The sequence below is a fragment of the Cucurbita maxima genome, unplaced genomic scaffold, assembly GCF_002738345.1.
Source record: "Cucurbita maxima cultivar Rimu unplaced genomic scaffold, Cmax_1.0 Cma_Scf00006, whole genome shotgun sequence".
Taxonomy (NCBI): domain Eukaryota; kingdom Viridiplantae; phylum Streptophyta; class Magnoliopsida; order Cucurbitales; family Cucurbitaceae; genus Cucurbita; species Cucurbita maxima.
Genome location: NW_019272022.1, coordinates 6,174,071 through 6,198,269, shown reverse-complemented (window position 1 = coordinate 6,198,269; position 24,199 = coordinate 6,174,071). Strand labels below are relative to the sequence as shown.

Here is a 24,199-nt window from a genome sequence, read left to right as displayed (position 1 = left end):
ATGACTAAGACTCCAAACGAGTCGAGTCTCGATTAAGGGGAGGCGTGCTTTGTTCGAGGGGAGGTGTTAGATGATGAAAATCCCACATCGGTTAATTTAGGAAATGGTCATGGGTTTATAATCTAAGAATAAACTCTTTATTGGGATGAGCCCTTTCGGAGAAGCCCAAAGCAAAGTCATGAGAGCTTATGCTCAAAGTAGACAATATCATACCATTGTAGAGAGTCGTGTTCGTCTAACATTAATGAATGAGAAGTTATAATTTTAAATGAACAAATTGAAGTAAACAAAATAGGATACCTAACTACCAAAAACTATTTGTTAATCTCCATAAAGTGAAATTGTAAACAATTTTAAAAGTATCCACATTCAATCTTTCGCTTGATTTTGTTACTGCTAAATTGGCGCATCGACATATTTTGAACCATTTAATCATCATTGTATGCAAATTATTATTATAACAGTTAAAAAAAATTGTAATGAAATTTTGAGAAATATATACCTAACACAGTTAAAATAGAAGAGAATCTTAGAATCTGGATCATCAATACAACGGATATTTAACAACGTACGTAACTACTAGCTTAATTCACAACGCACATCCTTTCGATTCAATAGTATTTACATGTAAGGCTAAATTTAAGAACCACCAGATCCGTCTACGTCAATATCGACTTTGCGTCAGTAGAAATGGAACGGCTCCCTATCTATTAAACTCAGAACGCCACAAAGCCTGGATAGGATATTGAATCACCAAATATTCGAACTGAATAACCACTGAATTATAACAAACAGCGTCTCAGAAGGAATGCTAAAAAACGAAGCAATTTAGGAAGAACATAGTTATGAAAAATCAATCACAAACTAGCTCAGACGAATGCACCAACTAATCATAGACAAAATTCTCATATGTCCAGACATAATTCGAGGCAAATCATCATCATAGCCAAAACAAATTAAACCCACTCGACCATTTACATTATCAACAAATCCATAAAGAAAAGCTAAAAAATAAAATTTATTGAATTCTCGACCATCAGGAACCCACAAGAGGGGAGTGCAGACAATCAACACGGCATCAGTTCAGACCGCCCGTCTGCTTTTTCTCCTCATTGGTCATTGCAATTCATAGACGGATAAGAATGATGTCGAACAATTAACTTATTAAACAAAGACAAATTAAAAAGAACGAACAAATTATATAATTACTAGGCCACTCAGCCAAATTAAATTTAGAAAACGTAACTTTAAATGATCGGAAAACGATTGCATTTTATAGTCTCATGGCAAGGCATCAGATAATAAGCGGAGATGTAGTCCACATTAACTTCAGTGTGTAGGATAAGAATTTGTATTCCTCATTTGCCTGCCTCAAACAATTTCATTGGTTGTAAAATCCCAAAAACTTGATCAAATAAATAAATCTTGGTAAAAATAAACGAAAGAGAATTAATGGCATCAGATAATAAGCGGAGTTGAATCAGCACGGAACATCAGTATATCAATAAGCAAAAATGATGTGTTCATCATATGCCATTCAAACGAAGAAATAGTTAAAGAAATCAAAATAAAAGACACAAATGATAAACGAGGTTTTTAGAATTTCGGTAGGTCCATTTGACTCCAAGACAAAGATCAATATGAAATGGGCTGGTAAGCCAACCTTTAGATATTTGCACCTATTTTATCCCCTTGATCTTTTCATTGCGATATCAAGAAGAGGGTAAATAAGATGCATCTGTATCATTCGAATAAGAAAAACGCAGAAGAACAAGTAAACAAAAATCATTCGTGGAACAGAGACCAATCGCTCGATCTAAATCCAGTGGAACCAGAAAAATTAAGAAATCCGAGGGAAATGTATCAAAACTAGAAGAAATCAAAATAAGAAACGAGAAGAAAGAACTGGCCGCGTTGTAGATCAGAATCTTTATCAGATATCAACGAAGGACACGAAATCAGGGTTCAAAATTCCAAACTCGAAGGATTGAGGGTAAGAGGTAAGAAAGTGAATGCAAGAAGAAGAAATGAAAACCAACAATGGGTCGGCGGAGGATATGAAGTCTGAGTCCGGACGCATGTATTTATAGCATTTAGGAACATTAGGGTTTGGGCTTTGCAGGACAAGAGCCTTTTTTTTTCCTATTATTTCCGTTGTTTTTAGAAAAATTATTTTTTATTTACCTTTTTCTTTTCACCCAACCAACAATTAAAATGTTTTAATAGTTATTATTTTCTTAAATTTACCCTCACATTTATTATACTAAAATAATAATAAACAAATATTTATTATTATTATTATTATTATTATTATTATTATTTTGTAATCTAAATGTGAATGGGCTAACACTTGACCCATGAGGCCGAGGATGTGTGATGTATACGCCATTCCAAAATAATCTATTAATTTGAAGAAAATCTTTGATTCGAGACTGACTCATGAGTTCTTTAGAGCCAAATGACAAAAAAACAATTCCTTCCAACTAATCCCAACGACGGGAAGAAGATTATGAAATAATTTCGCAATTGAATCAAACTTGGTCGAAGATTTTCATATAGGGCCTCAAACAAAATCTAAATAAATAAGGACAACTAATTGCCCTCCATGCATCGTAAATGGGAGAAGTTTCTCCTAGTACGAACAGCTAAAGCATAAAAGTCCTATTAAACTTTCATGGGCGTGTAAAAAATTTGTTTGTTTATTTATTATTTTTAAAAAAAATTGTTTTATATATATTTATTTGACATGCAAATTTTTATAAAATTGAAATATCTAAAAGGAAAATTACCCATATATGGAAGGAAAAAAATTCCTCAACTTTGTGAATCCAGAAAACTCCATTGGTGTAAAGGGTAAAAGTGTCAAATCCTCCTATATTTACATGTAATTGAAATTTGGTAGTGTCTGGGGTTTTTAAAGGAAAAAAAAAAAAAAAAAAAAAAAAAAAAAAAAAAAAAAAAAAAAAAAAAAAAAAAAACTGAATCTAGCAAGAGTTAGTTCTCTCCCGCCTCGCGTTCACCGGTGTGGGATGTGTCCCTCTTCATTTCCGCCGGAGGCAAAAAGGAATCCATCGACAACCCACAAATGTTAAAATCAACCTCTTCGATTCTCCAATTCTCCTCTATTTTCCTCCGGTGGTTGAGTGTCTCGCCGTACCGGTGCAACCTGGCCGTCGTCCGGCCGCTGTGAGCGATGTTGATATTGTCGACGTACTGGTAATCCTCAATGGTGGAAGCAATGCTGGTCTCCCAGAAAACTTCGTTTCGTTTGCCGGCTTTCATTTTGATTAGCTTGGTGTCCTCGAATTGGATGAGGAGACCCGTTCTTTGGCTGAAGTAGCCCCAAATCGTGTGGTGAACAATCTCCACGTGCGACGTGCTCTGTGATCTTAACAACTCTGATGCCGTCTCCAGCTTTAGAATGAAACAATCTTCTTGGTTTACGGTTCTCTCTCCAATGCATACGGCGCATTCGAACAGATTCGCCGTGTGCCGTGGATCTAATCCCTAAATTTCATGTTTATATCAACCAGTGTCAACAGTGATGACTAAAAGTCCACCAAAAACAGCGCAATAAGTCCTAATTTGAACTATAATCATTTAGTTAAAACTTTCCACCTTCGTCGGAGAAGAAAATGATCACCTGAAAGAAGCGGCGGAGAGGTCTGGGAGGACCTCTATTGGCATGGCTGGGCTGAGAAGAAGACTGGTTCCAAGCGACCTTGCCGTCGCTTCCGGCGCTGATCTTGTAACCAGACACCACAAGTTCGAGATACCAGAGGTCCGGATTCTTCTGCCAAAGCACAAATCCACCGACCTCACATTTCCCCTTCATCTGAACACTGTCTTCCCCTTGCTGCATCCCCGATCCCAACATCTTCACCTGTCCCACCGCGTACATACTGTTCACCGAGTTCAATGCCGCCTGTCCACCCGCCGCCGCCACATACTGATGCACAATATACTTGGCTGTGGACGCCTCCTAAACATACAAAGAATGCATGATTCGCTTTGATTTTATTTGAATGTGCATCGAGATAGAGAGAGAGAGAGAGAGAGAGAGAGAGAAACGGAGTCTTACAATGGAATAGTCTCTGACAGAGAAGTTGAAGGTGAGATCGAGATGGACCTGGAACGGAATTAAAGGAGTGCCGACGAGCTTGAGGAGAGCCATGAACTCGTTGTTGGAAGTGGCGGAGAGATGGGAGGAGGATTTGCCATTGTTGACGTTAGTATTCGCGGCGGATTGAGCCTTCATTAAGGCGCGGAGATTCCGCCAACGGAGGGCGGCATTGGTGCCCATATTGGTGAACATTTCTTCAGGGATTGGGACCTCCAGAACCGTGTCGAGTCCATTTTCATGGTCGACATTGGGACAGAGCTTCCTCATGGAAGAGAAAAGGAGGTGGATGAGATGAAGAAGAAGAAGAAACTGAAGATGAAGAAGATTGTTGATGAAATGGTTTTGGTTTGAATGGGGGAAGGGGGGAGCGGGATGGCCCTGTCCTCCCCTGCGGCGAGGGGTGGGGGGTGGAGCTTTGCTAAGGTAAGCGGTGGTTAATGGAAGTGGGAGGGGAAGGGAAGGGGAGGGGAGGGGGGAGGAGAAGGAGTGGGATTTTGGGGAGGTAGTTTCTCTTCGCGTTGTGGTCCTTACGCGTAGGTGTCGTACTTAGAGGTCACGATTTTATGACCGCCCACTCACCAACTAACTGCCTTTCTTTTATTGGCTTCCTTCTTTTTACGCCTCCATTTCCATTGTCGATTGCAAATTCCTCTTAAAAATTAATAATAGTTTGGAATAATTAACTTTTAATGGAATTAGTTAAGAATTAAAAATGTTTTTATAACTAATATTTTGTTATCGATCTTACCGTCCCTTGGGAGTCGAGCATCTTTGCTGGTCCCGTCTCCAATTAGTGTGAGATCTTACCACTCTCTTGGAGTCTAGCGTCTCACTATCACACGGTTTGGTGTATGACTCTGATTTTATTTATAACAACTTAAGCTCATTCACATTCTTATAAGAAATGTTTTGTTCTCCTCTCTAATTGACGTGAGATCTTACCACATGCCACCCGTATGGAGTTCTGATACCATTTGTTACAACTTAAATTTATTGCTAGTAAATATGGTCTTTTTGGAATATTCCTTCTATTTTTTTCGTTTTAAAACTCTAAATGTTTTGTTTCAAGTAAAGTTTAAAAAAGAATTTTTAACACAAAATTAAAATTTTCAACTCTCCATCAAATTTATTTATTTATTTGGTTTTAAAATTTATTTTTATAGAGGTTAAATTTATAATTTAATTAATAATTTATATATCTAACCTAAAATATTTTTTATTTTTTATTTTTTATTTTTTATTTTGCTGATTTGGTGGGAGAAGGTCAAAGCCGAAGCAACAGCTTTCTCTGGACAGGGTTAGACCTCGCTTATCTCCGCCGCTAACGATGAAGGCAACCCTGAAGACTAAGTACGACGTAGACAAAAGCGGCGCCGTCTCGACTTTGGCCATTAACGCCGGCGATGTCAAGCTCCGTGCTTCTATCACCGACGCTACAATCATCAACGGCCCTAGTTTAAATGGCCTTGCTCTTGGCGTCGAGAAGCCTGGCTTCTTCATGGTCGACTACAATGTTCCCAAAAAGGTACGCCGACTGTTCCACTTTGCAGATTCAAATGGCTCTTTGATGGCCGTGTAGTGGAAATAATTTCATGAAGTGAAACATAATATTGATTCATTGTACTGCCAAATTTAATCTGAAACATATTAGATTTCTCTAGAATTCATTTTCCCCTTTCGCATCGTCAAATTGAATCTCGTGCTAAAGTGTTTCGCTATTGCATGCGATTATACAGGATTTGCGCTTTCAGTTTATGAATACTGTAAAGGTAGTAGAGAAGCCTTTGAATTTGACTTACATCCATAGTTGGGGCGACAGCAGAACAGTTCTGGACGGGACCTTAGTCTTTGATTCAGCTAACAAGGTCTCTGCTAATCACGCTCTTGGCTCTGGAAATTGTAAATTGAAGTACAGCTACGTGCACGAGGGGGTGACCACTTTTGAACCTTCGTATGATGTTGCAAAGAATTCGTGGGACTTCTCTGTATCAAGGAAGGTTTATGGCGACGATGTACTCAAGGGTACGTACCAGACTACAACCAAGGCACTGGGACTAGAATGGACAAGGAATTTGAAGTCAAGCGGAAATTTCAAGGTAAGTGATTTTGTCATTATATTTATATAATTGTTTGAATACTTGTAGATTGCGTAGTTCAGAATCTGTGGATATGATAGATAAGTCACCCAAAACGAGGAATTCAGGACAGGACAGGACAGTTTATTCTAATTAAACATTTGTTGAGTTTCATATAATGTAATATATTGAACCATGTCTTTGAAGTGCATATCCCTCGTCAAGTTACAATGGAATTGAACTCTGGCTCGATCTGTCTACTCTTTTCAGAACACACTCTACTTGCAATAATCTTGCAGTTGGCCGAACAGTGAATACTTATTTGAAAGAATGTCCGGCCTGGAAGTTCTAATGGCTGCCCAGTTTATGAATATTTTTTAGTGCAGACTGTAAAATCAAGCATTCATTATCCAGTAAATCATTATTCAATGATCATTACCAAGTGATTTGAGGTATTTGGAGTCTTCCTCTCTCAAAATTAGTCAAGCCCAAACTAACTAAACCAATGGATATGCGCCTTCTTCCTTTTCTACCCCATCTATTTATAGTCTATTTGCGCAACTTTTCTAACTAAATAGATCCTTTATACTCCTATAGTGTTCATAATTCTATCCTAATAGCATTTCTATCACAAAGGATTGGACGTTTGGGAGGCAGTTCTCTAGATTCATGGAGTTGAGCTGCCGAGCAGAAAAAGCTTTGATAAATGCAAACATTTATGTCTCATGGAGCCAATGTTGGATCTCCCTATGGATTAGTGGGAGTAGGCCCTGTTACTATGATTCAAAAGAGATACAGGGTTTCCAATTGGAATCACTTGATTTTCTACTGACTTAGCCTCAGGTAATCTGATGTTTGGTTTGTGGTGAGTACTATTGGGGACTTTGCCATCTTATCTTTGAAAAATCTCCCTCTCCCACGTGGGGGGCTTGAGGAAATTCAGGACATATTTATTAGTCTGGCCATGCGCAAGGGCAGGATTACAAGAAACAAACAGGATAGTCAGCCTTTTGAGTTAGGCTCCGCGTTTTAGAAATTGTTAACTTAACTATTAACTTAGGTTTGAATTGGTTAATAGATTACCAGTAGTTGCAACAGAAGGGTTTATTCACCGTGAATTATATTCAAGATTTCGAGGAAGTCTTAGACTAAGAAATTTTTCGTGTTTTCGGTTAGTGAAAGTATTTCCAGATGATTTCATACCTAGGTGTAAACACATTATAAAGAAGTGAAGTGTGGCAGTGCACTAACGTGGGGAAGTTTGAGAAGAGGGAAACTACCCTGCAGGGTCGAAGTGGTTGTTCCAAGTTGAGGTTCTTGTTGAGGATTGTTGGGAAGGAGTCCCACATTAGCTAATTAAGGGGATAATTATGAATTTATAAGTAAGGAATACGTCTTCATTGACACGAGGTCTTTTTGAGAAACTAAAAGCAAAGCCATGAGAACTTGTGCTCAAAGTGGACAATATCATATCCCATTGTAGAGGTTCATGATTCCTAACAGTTCTAGCCATAGAGATCTTGGAAACTGCTGTGTATTCTCATTGTAATTAGTTTTATTGTTTCGTAACGAGATTGTTTATTCTTGGTGGCAATGGTAACTATGAACATTCTTTGATAAAACTCTATTGGCACCCGAGTCAATTAGCTCAGGTAGTGTATGAGTTTTTCCACAACCTGAGCAGCGATAGCAGCCTTCAATTTTAAGCTCTAGAAACCAAATGGTGCTCGTTTGATCGTTTCAAATGCCGACTTTCACGTCAGCCTTTTTAACCCATGTTTTGTTGTGCAGATTGTAGCATCAGTCAATCTGGGAGATGAACCAAAAAGGCCAAAAGTAACAGCAGAGTCCACATGGAACTTTGAGGTGTAATTTTCAAACCAATCTTTGCTTTAAATTCGTGTTTGTGATTCATTGTGGACATGGAGTTTCCTAAATACATTGATGTTTGAGCCTCATAATGTTTTGTGCACTGAAAATGAACGTACCATTGCATCAAAAACCTCACTGATCATAAGAAGTAAGAACTTTCCCAGTTATTGATTCTCAGGAGATAGTTTTAGGGCTTCGTGAAGAATTCCAAGAATCGATGAATTTTATCAACTTGTAAGGCAAATAATCGACCAATTATTGAGATTGCAAGGAAATAAAAGTTGTCACGTGCCTCTTATAGAATTCCGTGAACTAAATTAACTTAAATCATTTATTAATGAATAATTCCATTAGCTAATAACCTCAACAATATTGGTTAACCCCTAACCAGGAAAAGAAATTATTGATTAATGATCTCATCAAAATATGCCAATCTTTCTAAAAAAAAAATTAATATTAGTTTATTCTTAATTTACTTTTTAAAATCTAATCTCTATTTGTTTTTTCTTTTTCTATAAAGTTCGAAAATTATCATTATTATTGTTAATTTTGATAAAAAAAAATTCGACTAATTTTAAGATTAGGATTAAAATTATATTTAAACTATTTATAATTTTATTAATTATTTATAGTATTTTAACAACGAAACAAAAAAAATGTTTAATTTTTTTTTTTTTTTTATCTAGGATAAATTAAGGAGGACAATAACCGACAGATCATCAAAAAAATAAAAAAGGAAAAAAAGAAAGAAGAAGAGAAACGAGTGGGCCGGGCCGACTTTTACATTTATTACCGACAGATCATCAAAAGATTCCGTGGAGTCGTCCAAGAAAACAGGTAATTTTGGCGGGCTTGCTCTACTTTGTTTGTTTGGCCATCTCCCGGTCCCTAAACTATAATAAAAGGCTGCCTTTGCCTTACGAGCCTTCACAAATATTTCGAATTCGCTTTGCCGCCACTACTATCTTCTCTTACCGCCTCCGGATTCTTCATCTACTGCTCTCAGGTCAGTCACTTCTTCGTCTTCGATTTTCTTTGTGACTTTTTCGGATGGATAGCGACGACGATTTCCAGTTACTTTCGTCTCCCGAGCTCGATTCCCCTCTGGTTTCCGGGAGGAAGTTGAAGCGGTTGAAGAAGGGAAGTGCTGCTGTCTCCGAGGATTTTCCGAGGGTTGATGATCGATTTTCGAGTGGGGAGATGGGGGAATTTTCGAGGATCGATGATCGGTTCGATGAAATGCGTGAATTGAGTGCGACGGAATTTGAAGCGGATGATTCTGATAAATTGAACGGCCAAGATCTGGATGACTCCGATGAGCTTCATCAATCGGGATCTGGATCGAGGGATTTGGATGAAGGTGGTGATTTGGAACGTACTCTTGGTTTGGTTGGTGAGGAAAATGATTCTGGAGTGGAGAAGGCCTTGGAATTTTATGCTGTGGCAGGAGTTGATGAAAAAGCTGAAGATCAAAGTCTGGGCGCAGGACTGGAAAGTGGCGAAGTGATTATAGATGAACTGGAGAAGAAACGGCCTAGTTTGGAGGCGTTCGAAGACGAGAGAGAAGCAAAGAGGAGGAAATCTAAGACCAAACGGCTCAAGAGCAGTGGGGAGCCTGCAGATTTCAACGAGACTGCGGTCTCCAAAAGAACTCTTGAGAAGGTATGAGTCCTTCAATGTTCTTAACTGTGATGATCTATGTGGATATTTCCCCAATTTCTCGGTGTTTGCTTACTTCATTTGCTTATATTTTTCAGGAGAGAAGAGAATACGTTGAGCAACTCCGCGCCGAGTCTCAGAGACTCTTGCGAGGTAAGTACTATATCTAACTCTCAAAATCATGCTCTAATTCTTCTGAAAAACCATCGATCTTTATAATAAAATGCCAAGCATAAGCATCATACTTTCCCATTTACATTCTCAACTTTTTAATTTGATTTCTTGTTAGATACTAGAGGAGCAGCATTCAAGCCCATGCCACTTGTTCGGAAGCCAATATCTTCAGTTTTGGAAAAGATCCGGCTAAGGAAGCTTGAACTCTCTAGGAAGTGGGTATTCTCTTCTTAGCCATACATGCAAATTTAACTATGAACTTATGTAATATTTACGTACGCAGATCCACCATTATCGAGAACGCCATTTTTGAGGACGACGATGACGATGGATTCACAGAGGTCGTCATCAAGCATAGGTTATCTGTAGAAGGGAGATCAGATTCTGTAGGCAAAGAATGCGAGGATGTGGAGGACCAAAAAAATACATTGTGTAGAGATGAACGAAGTAATTGGAGAAACATGCCCTCAGACAGGGAAAGGGTTAGATGCTTCCACCTCTCCTTCCCGTGCCATTAATAAGATTAATTAGTATATCCCTAAGCAAGCTGTTGCTTTTTTTGTTTGGTACACCCATTATTATGTAGCTTTCCCTCACTTCTAAATGGAGTTTTATCACATGCTTAAGAGTAATAATTCTAGTGGTAGAAGTATTGGGTTGGTCTGGTTGAGCCATTACAATAGCTAAGACTTGAAGGAAGCTAAATGACATGTTTTTTTCTTTATGTCCCGAATATTTGGCACAACTTACAATTCCATTTTTGGCTGCAAGGATTGTCAAATTTCATGTGTAATGAAGTTAGGATTTCAAATGTGCAACTGACTTTGATGCAGTTGTTCCCTTTATGTAATACAGGCTACTGATGCGATTTCAGAAGCATTTCGGCCTCCTGTTAATGACACTCAGGTATTTTCATTGAGTGAGTTGTGATGATGTTTTGTGTTCTGTCTATATTATGAGCAAAATTAACATGTCTATCATGTTCTAGGAACTCTTTTCTGATTCCCACACAAGCAATGGAGATGATATATCAGACGAGATGTCCAAAAATCCTCTGCAAGAAAATTTTACGCCGTCTGTATTGGCTATGAATTTAAAGCTTGAATCTGCACCTCTGGATGATGTGTTGGACGAGACATCCAGTAGTAGTCTGCAAGAAAATTTCACGCCATCCGTCTTGGCAATGAATTTGAGGCTTGATTCTGCAGCCATTGATGATGAGTAAGAATGTCATGTACTCATTTGACAAGTTCATGATCCTTTGGTTTACATATTGGTTATATAACTCAACTACTTTTGGTTTTTGTAGATCTGATGAAGAAGATAATGACAAGGAGAATGTTAATCCACGTCCACATGATTCGTCAAATTTGCCCTCATTGGTGAGCGGGGATCCTGTTAAGGCTTTTGTTGACGATGAAGCTGAGGAAGAAGATGACAGTGACCATGATATGCGCTTCCAAGATGAGGAGGAAGACGAGGACTCGGATTCAGAAGAGCTTAAAGATATGATAGCAACTGCGTATGAAGAAAATCCATTAGACAATGAAAGACGTAACGAACTCCATCAGAAGTGGGTTGAACAGCAAGATGCTGCTGGAACAGAAGATCTTTTGCAGAAGTTGAAATGTGGCTCAAACTTTAGCAAACCAGTTTTGCTGGAAGATGAAAATAATGAGGGAGAAAATGATGAATTTGAATTTTGTGAAACAGCTGAAGAAGATTTACTTCCAATGAATGTGGCTCGAATGAACATTAGAAAAGTAAAGCAAATGCTTCCTCAAATGTATACAGATGAGGATGATCAGTACATGTCTGATGACGAGGAAACAGAGAGGAGGCTAGCAAGAGAACTCATATTTGATAAAGCTGTAAGATTCAAGCTGATCTTTGATGAACTAAGTCTTTTATTTATATCTATGATGATCTGACCATTGTTCTGTAACAGGATGGAAAATCCACATTCCTGTCACCTGCTGAGGATAGGAGCACCAAACAAGTCTTTGGCCTTATCAAAAAGCTGAATGTTGTGCCTGATGTCAAGAAGAGACCCAAAGCTCAATGTAAGATCTGCAAAATGTTTCCATCCATCCCTTATACTGTTTAATCCTTATATTTCGTCTCCATTTATGCAGCGTTTTTGGATCCTCCTATACTGTCCGGTTTGGGCAAGAACACATCTTCTTCAAAGGTATCTGTGTGTATAATCTCTAAATTCCGAAATGCGTCACCTATTTATAAAACTAACATAACATATGTGATGCAGTCATCTTTCTTAGGCCGAAGTTCAAATTCATCCCTTTCTTCATCCCACAAGCATGGATCATCAACCAACGGTCGTTCTTTTATTTTTGGTCGGGACAATAGCAATAGCAGGAGTGCAATTCCAACAATGGAGGAATCTTCCGAGGAGGTAAGCAAATATTACATTAGTTCAATCCAAACTGATCGACGTTCCTTGGTCGGTCGTGGGCGAGGTAACAACTTCAATGGCTTGGCTTTGCAGGGTCAGTGTGAGAATAAACCAAAAAGAGTTTCTTCAGCCAAGTTTAGTTACTCTCAAGTGAGACCGAGTGCACAGAACACGGCGCCTGAAACTAAATCGGGCAGTTCATTGTTTGATATATTAAGGCAATCTTCTTTGCAACTGCAACGCAAACCGTGCACTTTCGGTGAGGAGTCTAGCCAAATGAGCTCTGCATTTGCGTCATTCAAATTGGAGAAGACGCACATGAAGAAGCTAATAAAGACTGAAGGCAGATTCTAATTCTCAATGCATTATTTTGTTTCTGTTAGTGATGTTTGATGTCAATTCCGCTCAACGTTTCGTTGGGTGCTGACTTTCCCCACATTTCTGCAAGTAATCAAGATTTTTGTAAGGCCACACAACAAAACCAATTAGAAGGCATATTTGGCTTACAATTTTGATTACTTTAGACTTGGTACTTTAAATTGGTAGTCTGACATATAAATTTTGTTTTTAAAAAATAGTAGTAAATTCAAACTCGATAGAATCAATTACGAAATTAGTCTTTTTTTTCCTTCTTTTTTTTTGCAAATATGTGAACTTTGAACTTCGCCGGCAGATTTGGTTTAAGATCCTGTGATTGTGGGCCTCCCCAGAGGCCCATTAACAGCATCATTTTATCTTTCTTGTCCCTTTTCCAAGGAAGTTACGAATTTTGATACGTTGCCTTCATAACTCCTCTCTCTACATATTTCTATCTCTCTTTTCTTTCAAAGTTGTTTTTTTTTTTTTACACCAATGACAGAAAAATGACTCGCAGCTAAAAAGAAAGAGAACTTTCAACCTCTCCAGAAAAACCTAAAATATTATACAAAATCACCGAGTTGGAACTCGCAGCAGCGCAAGGTCAGACAGGAAGGTGGACACCTTTTTTTGCCATGCCATCCAAGGTGTCGTTCAGCGCTTGACAGAGACCAATAATCTGAACAGATCAAACAGATAAAATAATTACAGTGAATCCACATATCAAAAACGAAAATAATAAAATATATGCATCTTTCATATCATTTTTTTTCTTCTAAATATAAATAAATGCAGATATCTAAACTTGGCCAAAACATATGCCAAGCAATTTAAGTGAACCAGTTTTTAGCTTCCAAATAGAAACGAGCAATAGATGGATAGAAATGAAATCCATTGAAAATACCTGTTCATCCCATTGCTGGAACTCTTCAATATCGTCCTCAAAATTAATAACAGCTTCGACCTGATTAGAAGTTCCATAGGTAAATATAATATATGAAAAATGTCTCGACGTCTAATTAATACAAATCATTTTACTTTTAATTTTAATTTATTCATTTATCGGAGTCTGAATGCGACCTCCTTTTTGAGTGAGGGGAGGAGAAAAAAGAACCTGGTCAATTGAACCCCTCATTCTCTCTTCGAAGATCATTCTTGACGCTATCTTTTCAGCCTAAAAACAGAGTCAAATTTAGAAAGCGAAATGAACTTAAATAAGCCAGCCAAATTGAGCATCTGCTTGTAAACCAGAGGCAGCAAATATCCAACAATTTCTCTCTATCTCCACCAAATACACACGTACATTCTCTCTACTTGGCATTCACTAACTAGACCTTGATGCAACTATCCATCTTTTGTAACTTATTTGTCTTGAAGTAAAATTTTGAGACCTTAGCTTGAATCTGTAAGGGATCCCTTTTATACTTTTTGTCATTATCAATGAACCAAGCTGTTTACAATTAAAGTAGACCATCCTCAGGCAAACCTTTGAAATCAAGAACTGTATGCTACTATTTGTTGTTCACAAGTCTCAATTACAGATAACTATAAAGGGAGTATAAATTTATAATTATAAACAATAACTATAAAGCACAACAAGAGCCATAATACAAAGCCAAAGCTAAGAGCCACCTAATATCATTTCAAACGCAATGTGGATCAACCATGCATCTTGTTCGTGCATAAAGATATAAATTAAACGGAATCATAGGGTACTCCAAAATAAGAGAAGGATTTTTTAGTATTCTTGGAATGTATTTCCTTAAACATGGTTAGCTGGGACCTTCTTTCAAAGGAGTTTTATAGGTATTCTTTTTCTTTCTTTCTGTTGTTTCGAGTAATTGAGAGCTTTGGTAGGTTACTGATTGGATCCATTCTCCCAAACAAAAGTAGTAATTGAAGGATAATTGTTACCCAAACAGACAGTAAGAAACTACTTTAAAGATCATTAGCAAGGGGTTTACGAAGTTTTGTCAAAGCTTTAAGAATAATAAAATATATCACACACCTTACGAGAGGGAATGCCCAGCAAAGTGCCCAACTCTTCAAAGCTGCCACAAGAAAAGCCGAAACATAATAATACAACGAGCAGAAATAGAACAAGGAAGAGAAAATATACTACAGTTTTACACATTCAACCTTATATTTGTGTAAAGTTTGCTTGCACTGAGAAGATTATGCTCAATCATAGCACGGTCCAACACAGTAAAATTATCTGGCAGAAGGGCTTGCTGTTGAAGTGAGGTTAAAAAAAAAGGTTTTTAATAAATAATTTAATGCAGAATCCAGAAAGAAGTAGAGAGCAAAAACAATAACCTGATGAGGCTTCAGCTCTTTGGCAAATGCATCAATTTCTGGCTTTCTCAAAATTCTCTCCAAGTAAACCTAATAGTTCAATTTTACTCTCATTAATGTCAATTCAACAGAACATAGTCCTGAACATTGAGAGAGAGAGAGAGAGAGGGAGAGAGAGAGAGAGAGAGGGGGGGAGAGAGAGAGAGAGGAACCTTTTGCAGGATTGGATAGATTTTTAACTTTGAGCAACGCTCGTCCTAAGCCAAAATGTCAACATTTAGGGAAAACATATTTTGAAAATCACTCCCCTCCAAAATGATAAGTACATTCCATTATTAAAAATCAAATTTGACCTTGTATAATGTGGCAAGAACTCGAGATCGCTGTGGTCCAGCAGCAGCCAATATTGTACATGTCACTGCAGCAGATAAAGCTTGTTCCAATGCTTCTTCGTTGATCTCTCTGTGAAAAAAATAAATAAAGTAACTAACAACATCCATCTCTATAATGATTATACTAAAAAGACAGTGGCCGAAAAAGAATAATAATTACTAAGCAATATCTTTAAACATCACCAAGAATGATTTTTCATTTAGAAAATAGTAAGTTTCTAAATTCAACATTAGAATACAAATCATAGCGTTGTGTTGAAACTCATATATTAAAAGTACGTAGGCACAAGACTTTCTTTTACGATGAAGGCACAAAATTGTTCAATACATTGAGAAAAAAGTTGCAGAAAGGAAATACAAAATAAAAAATAAATAAATAAAGTTTGCCTTCGCCCATGCATGAGCATTATCTTTAATACATCACACAAATGATTTTACATTTTTAATTTTGAAAATAGCAAGTTTTTAAATTCAACAGTAGTATACAAATCATAGCATTGTGTTGAAATTCAGATATTAAAAGTAAGTGGGCTTGTTTAATAGATTCGGGGGGGGGGGGGGGGGGGGGGGGGGGGGGGGGGGGGGGGGGGGGGGGGGGGGGGGGGGGGGGGGGGGGGGGGGGGGGGGGGGGGGGGGGGGGGGGGGGGGGGGGGGGGGGGGGGGGGGGGGGGGGGGGGGGGGGGGGGGGGGGGGAGCAGACTATCTGATATAAATTCTAAAAAAAATAGTTGAAGGCATAAGGTATAGAAGGATCAAATATTATAGGAAAATCAATAAAAGTGGACTATCTGCACAATAAATTTATGAAATTTTCGGACCAAGTCCACAAAATTGTTCAACGTTCATGATAACAAACACAATTAGTAGCAAACCTAATCTTTGGTCAATTAATATTTTTGAAACTATTTAAAAACGACAGAAATGTAAAATGCTTATTAGTAGCAAACCTAATAAAATGCATTTTTTAAATAATAAAATGCAAGTTGGCAATTTCTAAAGTGGATCAAAAGTACAAAAAATGTCAAGAATGCAGAGACTTGATGCTTAAGAACTGGAAGAAATGTAAAAATAAAGACACTTTCAAAAAAGGTGCAAATACTTAAGATCGTTGTCCTAAAGACCAGTATATCAGTCAATGATGGTTGTTTAACAAATCTAAACAACATTTATATTCCATGAAAAATAATTTTAAATTTTACATACTCGTCTCCTATTTGTCTCTTTTCAATTTGAGAAATATCATAATAACGCAGTGCTGCTTCCAAGAACTTCCTTTTCAAGTCTAAGATTCTAGCATAGCAAACCTGCGACAATGGAGGAGGGGATTAAAAGACAGAAGAATACCTATAATGCCATTCTTAAGTTAATGTCATCAAGAAACAAAAATCATTTCTAACCTTGTACTGTAAATTCAGGACTTCATGCTGACTATAGCTAACCAAGAATGAAGCTTTATTAATAAACGCCTCAGCGTTAACAGCATCATCATCCTGTCAAAAAAGAAATTGAGCAATACAAGTGCTCAAGTATTTAAGGCTAAATGAACTTCCTTGTCCACGTAAGTATAAACATTAAACAATTTTGCAGATTATATCATTCATACAATGCAACCTAACACCAAAACCGATATGAACCAAAACATCTCAATCATGCAATATGAACTCTCAAGGAAAAAATGAAGAAAAATGTTGTTTAAATTATCACAAGATAAATTCAAGTTGCAATTCATGTCACATTAAAGAAAAATCAAGTTTAATTTATTTTTGGATGGTTACAAATTTAGTGTGGATAATAATCTAGAGTTATGATGTTTCATTAATATACTTTAAGACTTTCTATTTACTGTTATATTTACACAGTGTCAAACTATGGTCATTAAGTGTGAAAGTTACAACTCTTGAAATGCCTCATGGAAGGCTAAGGGTTTTCTTTTGAGGCTATATAAAATGATGTTGTCGATGTAAACCAAACTTGGAAAAATGTAGTAAAAAGAGCTTTGGTACTTTCTTTTAGCCAAGAGCTAAGTTTATTTGCAATTCTATATAGATCAGATAACATGCTTAGAATCATTCAAGCCTGACATGATTGATCTTGCTTGTGGAGTGATTTGAATTTCAAACAAGTGTTCTTGCTTTAAGATATTTGATCAATAAGGTAATCCGAATTTTACTTGGGGTGATTCCTAATCATTTTTGGGTTCTTGGATATTTAGATCTAGAGGTCTTATTCTTCAATAAGGTTGTTAGATCAAGTTCCTAATCATTTGGAATGAAATCAACTTAATTTGGAGTTTTAGCATTCGTGATCTAGGGTTTTGCATATCCATGAGAGTTATGAGAGTTCTTAGATCCAATTGGCTAGGATTACCATATCAAATGTCCTCCACCATATTCATATAGTGTTTTTCTACAACGTAATAACAAATTGCCACAACTCACACATAGCCATTTGTTATAAATACCATCATAAGATAAACTGCAATAAAAGAAATAAATTGTACCTCAAGGTATAAACGAGCAATTCGAACACATTTTGACAACCGGTAAGACTCGTCAATCACTCTGACAGAGACCATAAAGAGTTATAGTAACTGAAGAGACAGAGTTTAAAATATATATAACCCTATTTTCACAAAAGAAGTTGAAAGAAAAATGGGTGTTATACCTCATTCCGGAATCTAGGTCAATCCCACTGAGCATACGAGCGGCTTTTGACCATTGTTGCTCTGTTTCATACAATTCAGCAAGCTTCTCCCGAAGAATCAACACCTGCAACTCACGGAACATTATTTACTTCGTCTATGGATCCATAGCCAAAAGAAGTAGTAAACTGCAGCCCTTAACCACACTCAGAGCACTGTGAGAGAAGAACAAAAGAACCAAACAGATATTAAACGTATTTATTTTAAATAAGTGACATTGCTGATTTCAATATAACTATACTCATCCCCCTCCATTCCGTTAATGGAAGAATGAAAATAGGTTTACGCATTCAATTCCAATGTAAACCAAAGAACACTCGTGGCTCTATTTCTTTCAGATATAATTAAAATTAAGACAGCAAGAATATAAACACCATTTAGAAGGGTCATAATACGGATGACAAGCCCAGGCTCCCATTTCAATTGAGTGAGAAATGACATTGTGATTGGTTGTCATTCCATAATTGAGATACATAGTTCCAAAAGCATATAAAAGAATAATGCCAGAGTTAAACCTGCTCCTCGAAAGAGACGACGCGCGGCTGAATCTGAACGAGGATGTAATGGGCAATCTCTTTCTGAGCCACCGCCTCCAAGTTCCCCAAATCTTGTGCTAGAATCTGCAAGAGCTTCCGCGATACTACAAGCGAGACTTCGTCGGATAGTACTGCATATCAAGAATCGTCAAGATGATTTGCCCTAACTTCGCGGTAAAATAACGAAACGAATGAGTTGGGAGAAAAACTTCAACGTATTAGAGAAAAAGTAAGGCAGCTAACTGTGATCGATAAACATCTTGGTCTGAACTATATCGTTCAACGACAAAACATTATACAGAATGTGCTTATACTGTTCGATCTTCCGCCTCTGGTCTGAGATAGCAGAGGCGCTAGCAAAGGCACTCTCCATGGCAATTCACTGTTTCGCCTTTTTCCTTCTGCGTCGAGACTGGAAACCCTAGGTCGCGGGAAAGCCCTCTTCTCCGCAGGCTCAATCCCGCCACCTGCAATGGAGGGAACTGCTTCTATTTGGTATCCGTGATCGCAAGCGTTCTCTACTGCGCGCATGAAGAATAGTTGGTTGTCAGCCAATTATATAGCGGCACGTGTATATGACGGGGATTTCGTCATTTTGTAATTCTTGATGGGAACGATTTTTTTTCCGCCCAAGCTGTGTGTGAGCATCAGGTTCGAGGTTCGAGGTTCGAAGTTCGAACTAGTTGGAGTTATGGAATTTCAACATAATTTAGATAAGTAGGAGCTTTCCCGCTCACCTTTATATGTAAATTTTGATTGGGTTAGTTTAGAATATTGGAAGATTCCAAATAATAATGCTCAAATTGGAACTTCTAAATAACTATGGAAACTAAATGAGGGTAAGAAAACAATCAATGAAAAAGGGAGAGAGGTTGGATTGCAAGGGCATAATGATAGTAGGGTCGGGATATCTCTCCACCCTCCGAATCGAGCGTGAAGGGCTCCATTTATCCCGCACAATAGTAGTAGCATCGAGGCTGTAAGTTGAGGCACGACCATAACATAAGGTTATTACTTTCACATTCCTCTCTATCTTGAGATATCTAGAGAGAGACAAAGATTCGTTGTGTAATCGATCTGACTGTGCTTTACTGGCCACGTCCCATCTTTCTTCCCAACGAGCCCATTTTTCTTTTGATTTGGAAGGCGAGCATCAAGTTCCATCACATTAATATTGTGATAAAAAAGAAAATTAATGAAATAACCAACTTTTTTTTTTTTTATAGTTATTATTATTATTATTATTATTTTTGTATGGAGTTCAGTTAGTTAGTGAAGTTAATATTACTTTATACTAGAAGTTAGTTAATATAGTTGATTATTAATTTATTTTATGTTTTAATTACAATTTCATATTAGACCACAAATAATTGGTCACAAGTACATCCATGTCTCAATTACTTTAATATATTATTTAAAGAAATTTGTTCTCAAACATGTACATTATATTTTTAATACATTTGTAAATCGGACAAAATCGATTACAATTCATCGCCGATTTGGATCGCGAGGTAATGGAAGTAAGGGCACAAAGTGAAGTTTGATGTACCAGTTTCCCGCTTCTTCGACTTTCCCTCCCGTAATTGGCAAGGCAGTCATTCTTCAGTCTCGGAGCACGATCTTCTCTGTCAAACGATTTTCCGCTCCACAATCTGAAACTGAATTGGAAACGATTTACAATCGCTTCAATCTGCAAGCTATGTACCACAGGCGTCTCTGAAAGTGGACAACACTGGTAAGCAATGGCGCCATTGGTTTCGTTTGGTCTCGAGTATGATCTACGACGGTTTCCTTAATCCTTCGGTTTCATGGATTTCTTTCCAATTTACGATCCGCGTGATCTCGACAAAATTGAAGTTATAGAATGGTGGAAAGAGAGACGAGAAGTAGGATTAGGATGTCGACCTTTGATTTTGATACGGTAGTATGGAGTATCGATTTCTTTGCCGCGAGTTTAGGCATTCATTTGTTTGTTTATGCTTTACTAGGATATATTACTGAGTTCGTGCTCTTAATTGATTGATTTTATAAAGCGGTTTATCTACTCTTGCGTATTGCTTCGGATAACGGTGCATGTTAATGTTAACGTCACCATCAGCTTATTGCAGATTTAGTAAACATACGAACACATCGTTGAGTATAATTCATATTCATTTCGGATAATTGCATGGTAGAATTTATTTTTCGTCTGGAATTCTCGATCTCTGGCTATTTAATTAGTGAGTTCCTTCTATTTTATAAAGCGTCAGATTCTGCAGTTGCTCTCGAGTTATCTGGTTTTTGCCTGCGTGAGAACTCTGTGAAGGATTTCTGAAGTCTTTCAGAGTTGAGGGCGTTGCAGGAGGAGGAACTGCTTATAGATGTAACAATGGAAGCTTAAATACAGCAGAGCTAGTAGATGTGTGGTACATACCAAGCACAGAAAACGTTGGACCTCAGGAAATGCCTAGGCGTTTAGAACCTGTAAGTACGAAATAATATATAATTTGCAGCTTGTTGGTTAATGAACGAGCTTAATTCACGGAATAATGTCTTAATTAGTCTAACTAATAAAACAGGAACTAGTAATCGAACTTGATGCGGAGAAACCAGGAATATCCTTTTTGCTTACATATTGTCAAATGATTGTACCTGACAATTGATATGTTCTTTGGAATTTTCTTTCTTAATGACTTTTGTTTACATCATTCATGGAATTGCAAGACCTACCTCATCTTTGCAGATAAATTTTTGGCAGCTAGAAATGAGAAAGTGTTCAAATTGCTATGCGCCCAAAATTATCTTGGGGAGGTTCTGGCGTGGCTGGAATTTTGCAGGCTTTTTCTGGTGATCTATGCTCCACATCTGGTGATCGGTTAGTGTCACTAGACAAACAAAGTTTCATATGTTGTTCCCCTGATAAACATGCAGGTGTGGTTGTGTGCAGGCTAGTTGTTGGACAATCATTGAGGTCAGTCACCCAAAATACATACCCATGCTATACTATTGTAGTATGTTGGGAATAATATTCATTTTAGAGATCTAACAATTATTTTGAAGGTAGGCTTTGCAAGTATATTGTATCTGTAAAACTTCTGACTGTAAAAATAGTTGTTGAATTTGAAAAAAATCAGTGTCGAAATTTTTTATGTTAAGAATTGAATTTCAGTACCTGTAGTACGGTGATCAAATGATTAGTTTGAATGATTTCTCCGGATAAATCTATTAGACTGATTGCCCAGAACTTAACTACTGTTTGTTGCTATGGCAGCCATTGAATATGGAACATTATGATTCTGTTCGCAGTATGTCTAGTGAGATTCGTGCTTATGCTCCAGATACTCGTGTATTGACAACATACTACTCTGGTATGAGACACAATCTTGCTTTTGTTTGTTCTATTCATTCTACTGCAAACTCAGACTCTGGTTACACAACTTTCCCTGCTCGATTAATAATTTGCATGGCATTAGCTGGTTTCCATATTGTAATAGTCAAAGTCCACTCTTAGCACATATTGTTTTTTTGGGCTTTTCCTTATGGACTTCTCCTCAAAGTTTTAAAACACGTCTGTTAAGGAGATATTTTCACACCCTTATAAAAAATGTTTCGTTCTCCTTTCCAACCGATGCGAGAAACCTTATACATTTTTTGGCTACTACAAAACTAAATGTAGTAGGATTAGATAATTGTCCAGTGAGATTTAGTAGTGAACAAAAAAAGAAAAGCAGCCAATAAGCAACTATATGATTACCTGTTGGACCTCTCCTTGAATCTAGTAATCTCTTCAACGGTAGATCATCATCAACCAAACCTAATATGAAGCTCTTGTCTCTCCCTTCCAGATAAACTTCCATCACCATGTGGGATGTTTTTGTCACGGCTGAGCCTGGAGAGTAGTGGTCCTGGGCCTCCTGACCTGGTTAGAAATAGGTAGATTTTCATTTATTCTACATGTCATGCAGTGTCGTTAGCTGTTCATAGCTACCATCTACCTCATCTGTTGCCAATTAACTGGCTTAAAATGATTAATATTTTACATTTCATAAAGCATATAAAACTCTAAAAAAAGTTTTTTTTTTAAATAAAAAAAAAGAACAATGTAGTCAATAATAATAATTGATCAGCCTCCCTCTCATAGACAAAACTCTCTCAGCTCTTGGTAACATAATTGACCTTTACATGAATAGGCTTAGACTCTGTAAAATGCATTATATGAACAACATAAGGACAAATGAGAAGAAAAAAAAGAAGGTAAAGAGCATGGAAAGATGAAAGCTTTTTTAGTTGGAAGTTATGGCTATCTTTCTCAGTCCCACAAGCCATCAAAGATATCTAATTGACAAATCAAATAGGTGATGATTACTTGTGCATCTTTTGCTCTTCTTGCCTTTTGAAATTGTGCTACTCATCCCCTACAGCTGTTTATTTTTGTGTAGTCAATGTTGAGCTAGGCCCCATTAGAATTTAGAGCCTCAAAATGTGAACTTCTTTAGTTTTAAATTTCATGTGTTTTTTTCTTCTTCTTTCTTTCTCTCAAGCACTTTTTCTATTAGTGTATTTGAAACCAGTTCTTTCTGATGTGACTTTTTATTGCTTTTAAATAATTATCAACACCACTTTTGATTGCCCAACCAAATAGACTAACATTTTTTTATTTACAATCGTGCCTAAGAACTATTAAATTTGTAGGCTAAAATATTATTTTGGTCTCTGTTCTCAATCTTTATGCTTTCAATAAACTTTAAAATTAATTTTATAGGCCAATTGATTTTATTTAATGAAATTTGGTAAATGGGTAAAATAATAATAATTTTCATCTAAGAAAATACTTCAAATTTTAGATTTTTTTTATTTATAAAAAAAGCTAACAATAAACTAATAATAGAAACGGTTAAAGTTGGTATAGAAATTAAATTTGAATACTAGTGATGACTACGTCTATGTGTGCCTAATCTCACTAAATAAAAAAAAGCATTGAAAATGGGTCAAATTTTGTCTCTATTCGGATGAAATCTGATCTCACAAGTTGGGCCACGTGAATAAATTATAATTATATTAGGATAATTATTTTTCAATTATAAACGGCAACGATAACATAATAAAATAATCAACGTGTAAAATCTTGTTGAATTTAAAATCGGTGCGTTCATACTTACAAATGACAAATTCCACATTGGATACTCAGTTTGGTACTTCCACTACAAATTCATCAACAAAATCAATATTAATAAATTTCATATAGAACGTTAGTATAATTTTTAAATTAAATTATAAGTTTGATTCATATAATTTAATAAAATTCTTATTTTTACAACAAAATTTAAAAGTGCACAAAATTCTAGAAATTTACCCAATTTTCTACCCTCCACTCAACCCCGATTCTTTTAACCATTATTGATGAAGCAAAAAGGCTCACGGAACATGGTTCAAAAGTACCACCATTTTCAAATCATTTTACCAATTAAAACCAATATTTTTTCACCAAAAAAAAATAATAATAAAATATCACTCATGTCATAATCATGTTTGTCTTGACATTGTTTATAAGATTTTAATTTTAAATTTGTAAAAAAAAATTAAAATATTTTGATTAGTATTAAAATATGGATATTAAAAAAAG

General features: G+C 36.7%; 4 protein-coding genes, 1 long non-coding RNA gene and 2 other non-coding genes across 10 annotated transcripts; 3 read left to right on the top strand and 4 right to left on the bottom strand.

Annotated features, from left to right (window-relative positions):
• Nucleotides 1–1,287: 1,287 nt before the first annotated feature.
• On the bottom strand, nucleotides 1,288–1,370 carry LOC111481328. The gene has a single exon (XR_002718042.1). It is a non-coding gene; the product is annotated as a small nucleolar RNA R16 (small nucleolar RNA).
• Nucleotides 1,371–1,451: 81 nt separating this feature from the next.
• Nucleotides 1,452–1,538, bottom strand: LOC111481329. The gene has a single exon (XR_002718043.1). It is a non-coding gene; the product is annotated as a small nucleolar RNA R16 (small nucleolar RNA).
• Nucleotides 1,539–2,810: 1,272 nt separating this feature from the next.
• Nucleotides 2,811–4,575, bottom strand: LOC111481286. The gene is made up of 4 exons (XM_023126712.1): nucleotides 4,082–4,575; nucleotides 3,644–3,982; nucleotides 2,961–3,507; nucleotides 2,811–2,914 (listed from the first exon to the last, which is right to left on the bottom strand). The coding sequence occupies exons 1-3, from the start codon at nucleotides 4,388–4,390 to the stop codon at nucleotides 2,995–2,997; spliced, it is 1,161 nt and encodes a 386-aa protein (XP_022982480.1). The 5' UTR covers nucleotides 4,391–4,575; the 3' UTR covers nucleotides 2,811–2,914; nucleotides 2,961–2,994.
• A 761-nt stretch (nucleotides 4,576–5,336) lies between these two features.
• LOC111481014 (outer envelope pore protein 24, chloroplastic-like) lies at nucleotides 5,337–8,232 on the top strand. Its single transcript, XM_023126280.1, has 3 exons — nucleotides 5,337–5,648; nucleotides 5,860–6,219; nucleotides 7,990–8,232. The coding sequence occupies exons 1-3, from the start codon at nucleotides 5,451–5,453 to the stop codon at nucleotides 8,068–8,070; spliced, it is 639 nt and encodes a 212-aa protein (XP_022982048.1). The 5' UTR covers nucleotides 5,337–5,450; the 3' UTR covers nucleotides 8,071–8,232.
• Nucleotides 8,233–8,963: 731 nt separating this feature from the next.
• Nucleotides 8,964–12,839, top strand: LOC111480839. Its single transcript, XM_023126034.1, has 11 exons — nucleotides 8,964–9,732; nucleotides 9,828–9,882; nucleotides 10,019–10,118; nucleotides 10,187–10,385; nucleotides 10,759–10,809; nucleotides 10,892–11,124; nucleotides 11,213–11,774; nucleotides 11,852–11,966; nucleotides 12,039–12,094; nucleotides 12,170–12,316; nucleotides 12,410–12,839. Exons 1-11 carry the CDS (start codon nucleotides 9,121–9,123, stop codon nucleotides 12,668–12,670), a joined length of 2,391 nt encoding a protein of 796 aa, XP_022981802.1. The 5' UTR covers nucleotides 8,964–9,120; the 3' UTR covers nucleotides 12,671–12,839.
• A 174-nt stretch (nucleotides 12,840–13,013) lies between these two features.
• Nucleotides 13,014–19,217, bottom strand: LOC111480840 (COP9 signalosome complex subunit 4-like). Of its 2 annotated transcripts, XM_023126035.1 has the most exons (14): nucleotides 18,841–19,210; nucleotides 18,577–18,728; nucleotides 18,025–18,128; nucleotides 17,861–17,921; nucleotides 16,758–16,850; nucleotides 16,564–16,664; nucleotides 15,322–15,430; nucleotides 15,181–15,225; nucleotides 14,990–15,058; nucleotides 14,813–14,904; nucleotides 14,682–14,724; nucleotides 13,788–13,847; nucleotides 13,578–13,637; nucleotides 13,014–13,352 (listed from the first exon to the last, which is right to left on the bottom strand). In XM_023126035.1, exons 1-14 carry the CDS (start codon nucleotides 18,968–18,970, stop codon nucleotides 13,278–13,280), a joined length of 1,194 nt encoding a protein of 397 aa, XP_022981803.1. In that variant the 5' UTR covers nucleotides 18,971–19,210; the 3' UTR covers nucleotides 13,014–13,277. The 2 variants fall into 2 exon arrangements, with proteins under 2 accessions (XP_022981803.1, XP_022981804.1); XM_023126036.1 differs by lacking the exon at nucleotides 13,014–13,352 and having other exon boundaries at nucleotides 13,572–13,637; nucleotides 13,718–13,847; nucleotides 18,841–19,217.
• Nucleotides 19,218–20,113: 896 nt separating this feature from the next.
• Nucleotides 20,114–23,160, top strand: LOC111480925. 3 transcript variants are annotated; one of them, XR_002717954.1, is made up of 4 exons: nucleotides 20,114–20,332; nucleotides 20,841–21,547; nucleotides 21,848–21,944; nucleotides 22,422–23,160. It is a non-coding gene; the product is annotated as an uncharacterized LOC111480925 (long non-coding RNA). The 3 variants fall into 3 exon arrangements; XR_002717953.1 differs by lacking the exon at nucleotides 22,422–23,160 and having other exon boundaries at nucleotides 21,848–22,161; XR_002717955.1 differs by lacking the exons at nucleotides 21,848–21,944; nucleotides 22,422–23,160 and having other exon boundaries at nucleotides 20,841–21,060; nucleotides 21,335–21,839.
• Nucleotides 23,161–24,199: the final 1,039 nt, after the last annotated feature.

Bases quoted from the DNA above. Each gene is read 5' to 3' on its own strand.
- LOC111480839 (XM_023126034.1), top strand. From the start codon at position 9,121: ATGGATAGCGACGACGATTTCCAGTTACTTTCGTCTCCCGAGCTCGAT. The intron at 9,733-9,827 runs GTATGAGTCCTT...TATATTTTTCAG, and splicing joins CCAAAAGAACTCTTGAGAAG to GAGAGAAGAGAATACGTTGA. The intron at 11,967-12,038 runs GTAAGATCTGCA...CCATTTATGCAG, and splicing joins GAAGAGACCCAAAGCTCAAT to CGTTTTTGGATCCTCCTATA.
- LOC111480840 (XM_023126035.1), bottom strand. From the start codon at position 18,970: ATGGAGAGTGCCTTTGCTAGCGCCTCTGCTATCTCAGACCAGAGGCGG. The intron at 18,729-18,840 runs GTTAGCTGCCTT...CTTGATATGCAG, and splicing joins CAAGATGTTTATCGATCACA to TACTATCCGACGAAGTCTCG. The intron at 17,922-18,024 runs GTATAACACCCA...GGTCTCTGTCAG, and splicing joins GACCTAGATTCCGGAATGAG to AGTGATTGACGAGTCTTACC.
- LOC111481014 (XM_023126280.1), top strand. From the start codon at position 5,451: ATGAAGGCAACCCTGAAGACTAAGTACGACGTAGACAAAAGCGGCGCC. The intron at 5,649-5,859 runs GTACGCCGACTG...GCGATTATACAG, and splicing joins ACTACAATGTTCCCAAAAAG to GATTTGCGCTTTCAGTTTAT. The intron at 6,220-7,989 runs GTAAGTGATTTT...TTTGTTGTGCAG, and splicing joins AGTCAAGCGGAAATTTCAAG to ATTGTAGCATCAGTCAATCT.
- LOC111481286 (XM_023126712.1), bottom strand. From the start codon at position 4,390: ATGAGGAAGCTCTGTCCCAATGTCGACCATGAAAATGGACTCGACACG. The intron at 3,983-4,081 runs GTAAGACTCCGT...TTGTATGTTTAG, and splicing joins CTGTCAGAGACTATTCCATT to GAGGCGTCCACAGCCAAGTA. The intron at 3,508-3,643 runs GTGATCATTTTC...CATGAAATTTAG, and splicing joins CTCTCCGCCGCTTCTTTCAG to GGATTAGATCCACGGCACAC.